Source organism: Vicugna pacos, chromosome 20 (assembly GCF_048564905.1).
Source record: "Vicugna pacos chromosome 20, VicPac4, whole genome shotgun sequence".
Taxonomy (NCBI): domain Eukaryota; kingdom Metazoa; phylum Chordata; class Mammalia; order Artiodactyla; family Camelidae; genus Vicugna; species Vicugna pacos.
The window spans coordinates 17,871,782-17,882,287 of NC_133006.1; the positions used below are offsets into that span (position 1 = coordinate 17,871,782).

Here is a 10,506-nt window from a genome sequence, read left to right on the forward strand (position 1 = left end):
TTCACCGCAGGGAGACCCACAGAGCTGTCATCCTGGCCCCGTCTTCGTCCCTGCCTTTTATCTGGGCTCAGTTAGGCGGCAGGATCCTAAAACAGAGCTCCCTCTCTCCACCTGCCCTTCCGCTACGGGAGACGTACCGGGGGCAGGTGGGCCTTATCTTCTCCCCTTAGTTCCAGGTCGGAACATGTCCCTTTACGTTTGTGCGGGTGGGTGCCTACTGAGTGACTCTGTAAGTGGATGCCGATGTTGGACAGTGGGTGGGTGGCCTATCCTCGCCCTCATCTCCAGGCTCGTTCAGATGGAAAGAGCCCATGCCCAGCTGCTCTGTTTGCTCTCTAGTCTCTGCCCACTGTACACGGAATCGATTGGGGGGAGGGTTGTTTTTCTTCTTTTCCCTCCAATCTCCTTATTAGTTCAGCCTCAGAAGGTCCCTTATCACTGCCGGATGTCAGGCCACACTCTGCCATCAGGCCTGGCCATGTGAGACTCTCCATTAATTGATTTTGCCCTCCCCTCTTGGGAAGCACAAATTGGCTCTCCCCATTAGCAGCAATAATTCCCTGGAAGGGATTATAAATCATGCCCCGTGTCCGTCCATCACTCTCAGCGGAGTGGTGCCCACGTGGGGAGGTGTCAGGCGGGGAGATGGAACATCTGATGGGCAGGGGAGGTCCCCATGGTCCTGCAGGTTCCTTCCTAAACCTGACCAAGTGAGTCCACAGCCAACCGGGGGAGTAGCTAAAACAGGTCCCAGCACACAGAGGGCACGCAACTAGTGGGTACTGAGTGAGGGGAGGGAGAGGAAGGGAGCTTCCTCTGTGGTGCAGAGTGCTTTGAGGACCTCAAGCTGACCTCCCACCAAGTCTACCATTGCATTACCATTCTTTGGCTCTGTGCCTTTGGGGGTGTCAGTAGTCCCCCATTAAACTGGAAGAGCTCCTGGGAAAGATTGTCTTCAACTCCAGTCAGGTGATGCCTGGCCCATCTGTGAGACGGGTGTGGGTGTGAGAGGAGGAGAGGAGAGCTGGCACCGGAGGCAAGCAGGGAGTACCGGCTACTGGGGAGGTGGCAGGGAGAGGAGGGGAAGCCAGCACATAGCCGGTGCTCAGGAGATGTCTGAGAAGGAGTAGGGTACTTGGCCCTCTGTGAGCCTGACACCCTTCCTGCCCAGGACCCCAGGGAGCGAGGGCTCCAAGGATGGCTGCTCGACCCACCCCCCCAACAGATTGCAGCCTTGCCTCTGCCCACTGAGTTCACTCCTCTCTCCTGCACAGATCGGCCCTCCTCTGCCTTCCTTCCCTTCCACCTGAGGTCAAGCACAACTACCTGCGGACGGTGTCCAGACCCACCGAAGATACTCAGGCTAAAGAGGTTGCAAGACCTGCCTGAGATCCCCGGACAGCGGTGGATGGGCTTCCTAAACGGTAAAGAGAGAACTCTTCACATATTGAGCTCCTCCAGGGCAATAAAATAGGATTCAATTATCGCACGGCCTGTCAGGTGTAAGTGCAGCCCCAGCTTAGGGCCAAGAATGGGCGAGTCAGCAGTGACAAGAGGACTGCCAGCACTCTTGCCCAATCTCTGCAACACACCAGGAGAAAACAGTCAAGGGCAAGACTTGTGACTCCAGACGCTGCTTCTGCCCCAAGACAAGCCGGCCTCCCAGCACTGTGGGGTCTGACAAAGCTCTGGGGGTGAGGAGGGCCTTATAGAAGATGGCTTTAGACCCCCAGGTGGCCTCAGGGACCCAGAACCAGCAGGACTACAGAGAAGGTGGCTGCCACCCCCAGACAGGGGACCAACTGGGTGTGCTTCACCCACCAGGGCTCCCCAGGAACCAGGAGGAGACCAAGACTACAGTGTCCCATAGTCTTTATCTCATACCCCTATCGGTCTTCACTTCTTCCACTGCTCAGACACAAACCCCCCCTCTCGGGGCTTTTTCTCAGACACATCATCATGATGGGTGAGACCAGTCGTGCTCCTGCCTGCTGACATGTATAAATGTGGGCTTCTGTTAGCCGGAAGGAGGGAAAGGATATCGAGCCAGCAGCTCCTATCTGTTGTGCAGCTCATGACAGGAAACGTCAGAAAACACAAGCAAAGAACTTGCAACGCTCACACACTGCTGGTAGGGATGTAAAATGTGCAGCCACTTCGGAAAAGTCTGGCAGTTCCTCAAAAAGTTAAACATAGAGTGACCGTGTGACCCAGCAGTTCTACCCCTAAGCAGATGAGAGGTACATGAGAGGAATGAAAATATACAGATGTACAAAAAACTTGCACATGAATATTCATAGCAGCATTATTCATTTAGTAGCCAAAGTGGAAGCAACCCAAATATCTTTCAACTGATAAATGGAGAAATGAAATGTTGGTATATCCATGCCATGAAAAGTTATTCAGCCATAAAGAATGAAGTACTGATATATGCCACATTATGGACGAACCTTAAAAACATTATACTGATTAAAGAAGCCAAGCACAAAAGGCCATGTATTGTATGATTACATTTATATGAAATTTCCAGAATAGGGAAATCCAGAGACAGCAAGTTAAAGGTTGCCAGAGGCTGAGGGAGCAGGCTGGGTGGCAGAGGGTGTTAGCTAAAGAGTACAGGCTTCTCTCTGAGGTGATGACAATGTTCTTAAATCGATTGTGGGGATGGTTGCAGGACTCTGAATATACTTGAAACAAAAACCATTCATTTGTATGCTTTAAATGTGTGAATGGTAGTATGGGAATTACATCTCAATAAAGCTGTTGCAAACACACACACACACACACACACACACACAAGCAGAGAAGAGAGAGGAGACTACCCTCGATTCCACCCACCCAGAGCCACAAAGTACTTTTGGCCTTTTTTTATTTGCATATATGTCTCACCAACATAGCTTCCCAAAGGGACCTGCTAAAGGATTTCAGAAAGGAAAATTAGCAAAAGCTCCGAAGCAAATGCATCCAATTTATTAGGAGCATCAACCCTGATACCATTCCCGATTGAGACTCATTTGTCTGTTTGCTTTGCCCTGATTTGTCACTCAGTTCCCTCATCCTCGGGTTCCCTCAGTAGGCGGGCCAATCCTTTCAGCCCCATTCTGTAGTCAAGGCAACTGAGTACAAGGTTTATTCACAGCCATTCTGATTTCTTCCCAGCCCCTAAGCTTGGGGGCTTAAAGCCATCATGGGTGAGAATCTGGGGGCTGCTAACGGGGCCCATTTGGACCTGGACAGAATGAAGGGGCACATCCAGTTTGGCCTAGTGATGCCCACCCGACTCAGAGGCAGAAGGTGAGACACGTGGCCTCAGGATGACCTGGTAGGTCCCTCTGAGGGGTCCCTGCCCCTTACTTGCTGCTCTCCGTGGAAAAAAAAAGGCCAGGCGGCGGGTGGCAGGCCTGTTTGCTCTCCCAGCACTTAGTGCAGCCAGGCTGAGCTGCGCTGTTCAAACAGACTCCCCAACCTCTACACACCTGTGCCGAAGAGGGCGAGACAGGCAGGGGGCTGGGCGCAGCTCCCTGGGTGCTTCCCACCTCTCTTCGCACAGCCAGCCCCACGGCCCTGGAAGAGTCCTGGGCACGCTATGCCCCGCACTGGGCTCTGCAGCTGCTGGGGCGGCTGGGTGCTGCCCCTGCTGCTGGTCTATGTCTGCTACCTGCTGCTCGGCGCCACCATCTTCCAGCTGCTGGAAAAGCAAGCGGAGGCTCAGTCTAGGGACCAGTTTCAGTTTGAGAAGCTGCGCTTCCTGGAGAACTACACCTGCTTGGACCAGCAAGCCCTGGAGCAGTTTTTGCAGGTGAAGGGGGGATGTTGGTGTGGAATGGTGGGCAGAATAGAGGGTCTCATAGCAAGTCCAGGTCCAGCACCCTGGGGCCAAGGCCCTATTTGGAAGCAGAATGTGGTGGCAACAGAGAGCCAGGTGTGACCTAGTGCTGGATTCTGGCCCCAGGTCTACAACTGGATGGCTGTGCAACATTGGGCAAGTCACTTAACCTCTCTGGTCTTCTAGATGAGGAGAATAACCTATGAGCTGCAGGCATTTGACGGCTGATTAAAAGCCCTTCATAAGCTGCCACTTGCTACATAAACGTGAAGTGTGTGTCAGTGTTATTAACGCTGTGCACATTTCCTCCCTCACACTTCTGCACTCCGCCTACCCCAACTCCAGGGCTGCTGCTGCTCCTGCCCTCTTCCCAGCTGACCACATTCGAGGGCTCCAGGTGGGAGACACAGATAGAGGTCAGGAGCAGCCACCATGCTGGTAGTGGAGCTCGGCTTGGGGAGCAGTGGCCAAGGAGACTGAACTCCGCTGCTCCTGTGCCCATGGGGAGCTCTCCCTGCTGGCAGAGCAGGTCACCCCTGCTTGGGCCCTTTCTGCTTCCCTGAACAAACTCTGGGGCCCAGCACCCTCTTGCTCAGAAATCAGGCAAAACCCAGGTGTTCTGGGCGAAGGTGAGTGCATTCAAGACTAGGGAGTCAAGTTGAGCAGCAACACCCACCATAAAGGAACAAGCCAAGTGCAGAATCGTCACAATGATAACTGGTATTTATAATGTGCCCAAAACCGTAGTGAGCAGGGTCATTACGATGGGGTCAGACCAGTCCTGATCCATCGCCTGGGGCCCAGTGTTTTACATGTATTTCCTCATCACTACCCATGGCTATCACTGTATCCAGTTTGGAGGTGGGAACTGGGGTTCGGAGAGGTGGAGTATGTTGGCCAAAGCTGCGCAGTCAGTGGTAGAGGCAGAACTCGCACCCAGGCCAGCTGCTCTTCCCACACAAGTTAGCATAAGTGCTCGGGGCAGGATACGGCAGAGAGAGCAGTTCTCCAAGTGTGGCCCCTGGACCAGCAGCATCAGCACCACCTGGAAGCTGGTTAGAAAAGCCAACGATCATGCCCCACCCCAGACCCACCGAATCAGAAACTCCGGGGGTGGGGCCGCGGGCTGCGTGTTAACAGGCCTCCAGATGAGGCTGACGGAGAACAGCTGGTCTAGAAGATGACAAGTGTGCTGGCTGGTCAGAGAACTTTCCAGCGCTGTAAGAGGCCTATCCAGGCCCCGTCTCCCAGGAAATGAGGCTTCTGGCCTTAGGGCTGAGAAGGGTTCAGGAGCCTCCCAAAAAAAAGGGTGGGGCAGAGGGGACAGCAGCCCTGGGGGTCCTGGAACTGGCTCCTCTCTCAGCCTCGGTTTAGAGAGGAAATCGAGGAACCAGAGGGTGAGGGAAGGATTCGTAGTTGGGATCTAGTTGGTAGCTGGGGGCGGGGGCAACAGGCTCTACTGCAGCCCCGAGGGAGATACCACTGAGTAACACCCCCCAGGGGTCCTCAGTCTCTTTGGGAGAGACCCTCACTTGCCAGGGGACATCTGGCTGAGAGGCAGAATAATGCTGGTATGACTCCCGAAGAACACAGATTACAGGCGTCCCTCGGTGTCCGCGCGGAATTGGTTCCAGGAGGCCCCACCCCCACCCCGTGCAGATACCAAAATCCCCGGATGCTCAAGTTCCTTACAGAAGCCCTTTGCATCCGCGGATGTGTAATCCGCGGGTGTTGTGCAGGGTCTACTGTACATTCAAAACACACGGGCTACAAGGGGCTATGAACAATTCTAAAAGCAGCACTGAAGACTGACCCCATCAGGAAACAGGGCCTTGCCCAGGGTCCCAGGACTCGCGTCCAACTGTCTCACCATGCGCGGATTCCAAGAGGAGAATGGGAGGTCTGCACTGGGCATCTACGCCCTGTGCCTTTGCGGACATCACCGCCGCTCCTCGGCGGGATGCAGACCCTCAGGCTGGTGTGGGGGACAGCTGAGTCTAGGGCAAATGCTGCTCCCACGGAGTGAGGGTCTCCGGGGAGCAAGTGTGTTCCGGAATGTGCGGTCCTGGCCTCTCTGGGTGTGTGGGAAAGAGAGGGAGGCCAGAGTTCATATGCGAAGAGGCCAGTTCTGCCAAAGTGAAGAAAAGCAGACAGCCTGTGTCCGGAGGCCCAGACCGGCCTGGTCCTCAGGGGCCACCCCCACCCCTACCCCCGCCCAGCTCGCTCCCCCAGCCAGTGGGGAAAAGATTCCCACAGGAACTGGAGGCCCAGAGCGTTCCCTTCCCCGACTGCCCCGCTTCTGCCTTTGGACCTCTACCCGGTGGCAAGTCAGCACTGCTGCCCCAGGATAATTCACGCTACAGGGAAGGGGGAGGGGGAGAGGGTGGGGAGGGAGCCCTGCCCACCTCCAAGAGGGCTGGGCCCAGGGACGGAGGCATTTAGGCTTGAGCCTGAGGGCTCAGGCTTTGTAAACACACATTCTGCAGCATGAACAGACATGCAACATACAGCACCCATGCACACGTCACATGTACACAACACATCACACCACACATATATATCACCCCCACTATACACACACACACACGACCTTTGCCCTGGCCTCTGATGGAATTCACCTGTAGGCCGGGGCTGGGACTCACTAGGGGGCAGCAAAGAGCAAGGCTGCCAGCTTACCTGGAAGCTCAGAGAACACAGGGTTCTCTGTCCCCCACCATCAGCCCCATGGGAGGGCAGCCCCAGGGCCTTCCTGTGGTCCCCAAACCTCATGTTCCCAAGTAAACCCTTCTGGGAACATCCAACCTGAAATCTTCCCATTGTCCTGACAACCCACGGGGTCTCACCCGCTTGGCCATAGGCAGCATCTCTCACCTGGACCAGTCTGTAAGCACCCTCTGTCTCCTTAGGCCCATTTTCCCTCTACCAGCCACACTTCCAGCAAATACCTCAGTCAACTCTGGCCAGTGGAACTGGAAGTGGGTTTGGAATCCAGTGACCTTGAGCAAGCCAGCCACTCTGAGCCTTAGTTTCCTTTTCCATAAAATGGGAATGGGACTATCTAAGAACATCATTAGGTGAGACGACATGAAAGCACCCTGCAGAGAGCTTGGCCACCAGCCAGTGCCGTCAGCTCCCTCTCCCTCCCACCCTCTGCCACCCCCACAGGTCATCATGGAAGCCTGGGTGAAGGGCGTGAACCCCAAAGGCAACTCCACCAACCCGAGCAACTGGGACTTTGGCAGCAGTTTCTTCTTTGCAGGCACAGTCGTCACCACCATAGGTAAAGGGTCAGGGTGGAGAAGGGCTTCCCTAAAGCCCATGCTGAAGTTTGGGTTTCCCAAAAGCAGATGCTAAAACAAGGATGTGGTTTGTCTAGGACATGACCCCAGGAAGCGTGAGTAGAGAAGTGGGAAAGTGAGACAGGGAAAGGAGAAAAGGCAACGAAGTTTGCAAAGATGAGCAGGGGACTGGTTAGGGCAACTGGGCTCACCCGTGCTGGGGACCCTCTGAAAAGCTGGGGTGAGAGAGTAGGAGTATTTGTCTGCTAACTCCTGCCCCTGCTGGCTGAGAACTGATCTGGACCTGCACACAGGCCAAGCACACTCCTACAGACAGAAGAATCTCTCAGGTGGAGAGAGATGCAGGGACTTGGGGAAGGAAGTCATCTGTGTGTGCCAAGCTGCAGGTGCTGTCCCAGGTGTTCTGAGGGGACAGGGCACAACAGCACCTGCTATGCCCCCTCAGCCAGAGAGCCCACCCACCTCCCATGGGAAACCCCCAGACCCCTGCTAACCCTGGTCTCCCCACCCATTTAGTTCAGTCCAATTCCATACACTTTCCTTGAGCTCAAGTGACATTCAGAGCAGGTGGGGTGGGGTAAGGGAGTATGAACTTGGATCAGCCCTGGGCTTGGCCCTCGAGGAGCTTCTAATCCAATGAAGAGGGATCAGATAGAGCATACCAACAGCAAGAATACAAGGCAAAGTAAATAATTAGATAGGAATAACACAAAGCGCTATGGGAAATCACACCTAGTACGGAGGAAGAGGGTAGCAGTCAGGAGGGCTTCCTGGAGGCAGTGTTGGAGATAGGCCTTTAAAGACAAGCAGGATTCTTACAAATAGAGATCATTCTAGAAGAGGTTGAGAAGAGTGTTCATGGGAAAAGGGGAGCTTCCCCTTCCTCTCCCCAGAGGCGGTAGAAAACCAACCTCTGCTAGAGTCCCTTCCCCTTTTTTGCACACCCCTCCTCCCCCTGCAGGATATGGGAACTTGGCGCCCAGCACGGAGGCAGGACAGGTCTTCTGTGTCTTCTACGCCCTGGTGGGCATCCCACTCAATGTAGTCTTCCTCAACCACCTGGGCACAGGGCTGCGCGCCCACCTGACCACGCTGGAGAGGTGGGAGGACCAGCCCAGGCGCTCCCAGGTAGGGCCCCTTCCTCCCTGCAGCCCCGCTGGGACAGAGTCTGTGGCAGGTAGGGTCCTCCAGAAGCTGACACTGAGCTGGAGTTTGGCAAGCAGGGTATTAGGGGTAGACCCCTGTGGAAGAAGAGGACTAGGCAGAGGGAGGAGCTGAATTGTGGTGCAGTCTGGACAAGGACTTGGCCCGCCCCTTGTCCCTCAGTGGGCTGACGTGGCCAGGACTCTGCCCCTGCCTCAATCAGGTACAGGGAAGGTGTGCCCTTGGGCCAGGCTGTTCTCTAACTGCCATACATTCTGAGGGAGCTGAGAGCTGGAGGCTGCTGCCTGCCAATGGCTTGTCAAGATCTTCTCTGAAGGGGGATCTGGGTGGCACATCTCCCTGGTCATTACAGAACTCCAGCATCCTTCCCTGTGGTCAAAAACAAACTCCCCACCACCTTGAACCCCCCCAGTGCCCACCCTGTCGTCTGGCCCCTTGCAAAGCCAGACATGCTAGGAGGGCAGGGGTACAGAGGAATCTGGGACAGTTCAATGACTGTCCTCCATCCCATATCAGAGTCCCTAAGTGGGAGAGAGAGGCTGTACATACAGACCCCAAGCTGGAAAGAGTCTCCAAATTCTAGCCTGATCCACTAACACAATCCCTTTGACCAAACCTTTCTCTGGCCTGGGCAAGATCACACAAACACAGATCCAACCCCCACCCCAAAGGTCGGCAGGGCAGGGCAGGGACCTGGCTACGGCCCGGCCCCACTTCCTAATTTGCCCCAGGCCCCCTCCCACCCTGGGGGGGCCTTCAAGTGGACTCAGAGACAGCCTCCTCCCCTTCCAGCTGCTGCGGACCCTGGGCCTGGCTCTGTTCCTGAGCCTGGGGACAGTGGTTGTTCTCATCTTCCCGCCCATGGTCTTCTCCCACGTGGAGGGCTGGAGCTTCAGCGAGGGCTTCTACTTTGCCTTCATCACCCTCAGCACCATCGGCTTCGGGGACTATGTCGTCGGTGAGAACAAGGCAGTCATGGATCCTGGGGTGGGGGCCACCAGGATTCAGGGGATGGAGAGATGTCAGCAGGGGTAATTACTGAGGACCAGAGAGCCCCTGGTTATTCGAGGGAGAGACAAGTACTTCATGAGGCTGCCATGAATTCTCACATCCTCAGAAATCACTGGTCTAGGATCCATCCCCTTTCCCCCAGGGACCTCCATTGCTGATGCTTGTTATGGGGAGGCTGATGGGGTCCCCTATGGAACCTGGAGGGTGGCTGTGCCCTCAGACCTCTGGCATTTATCACATCCCCCTTCCCTGCCAGGCACGGACCCCAGCAAGCATTACATCTCAGTGTACCGGAGCCTGGCGGCCATCTGGATCCTCCTGGGCCTGGCGTGGCTGGCGCTGATTCTTCCACTGGGCCCCCTGCTTCTGCACAGGTGCTCCCACCTCTGGCTGCTCAGCAGAGGCCTCATCCTCAAGGATGGGGGAGCCCCCGAGACAGACGGACTCCCCAGACTCCAGAAGATCCCCATCTCTGCATGAGGCCCTCCAGTGGCTGCAGGAGCCCCTCCCAGCTTCCCCAACCCCCCCCCATATGCCCTCTGGATTTACTGCCTCCCCTCCTCCTCTGCCAACCCACTCACCTCCCAGCCAGACCTGGTCTCAGAAGGGTTCTCCAGAGAAAGGAGACAGGGGTGTCCAAGAAAGTAACGGAAAGGAGATAGAGACACAGGATGGGAGACAGGTGAGGATGGAGCAAGATGTGTGCTGTTATTCCAGAGCCCCTACCTCAAAAGTGATGCTGAAAAGTTGAATCTAGACGTGGATCACTGTGGCCAAATCTCCATTGCCCTCCCTGCACCCCCCGCCCCAGGAGACCTTATAGAGGATGGCAAACAAAGGGCGGCTTTTTTCTTGCCTCATTTGATACGCGCACATTGTGTTGTCAGGCCCCTGCTGTGTGTCCAGCACTGTGCAGGGCTCTGGGGAAAGAACAGTGACGATTCCTGCCCTCCAAGAGCATCTAGTCGACTGCAAGGAATAGACAGGCAGAGGCAGCCCCCACCCAATGCCCAAAATGGAATGACAGCGACAGACCATGGTTTGACGAGTGCCCATGTGACTGGCTGGCAGGGAGAGTCAAGGAGAGGGCTGAGCAGGGACTTTGGAGCCATTCAGATAGAACATCTGTCTTCAGGAAGCTCCCAGCCAGAGGGGTAGGCAAGCTGCCTCTAAGCCTGCCAGTTCCCCTGGCCTAGATGTCGAGAG

The 10,506-nt window shown here is 55.5% G+C and overlaps 1 protein-coding gene across 1 annotated transcript; it reads left to right on the forward strand.

Moving 5' to 3' along the window:
- Window positions 1-3,555: 3,555 nt before the first annotated feature.
- Window positions 3,556-10,220, forward strand: KCNK16 (potassium two pore domain channel subfamily K member 16). The gene is made up of 5 exons (XM_006202037.4): window positions 3,556-3,799; window positions 6,992-7,106; window positions 8,087-8,253; window positions 9,082-9,247; window positions 9,557-10,220. Exons 1-5 carry the CDS (start codon window positions 3,587-3,589, stop codon window positions 9,778-9,780), a joined length of 885 nt encoding a protein of 294 aa, XP_006202099.1. The 5' UTR covers window positions 3,556-3,586; the 3' UTR covers window positions 9,781-10,220.
- Window positions 10,221-10,506: the final 286 nt, after the last annotated feature.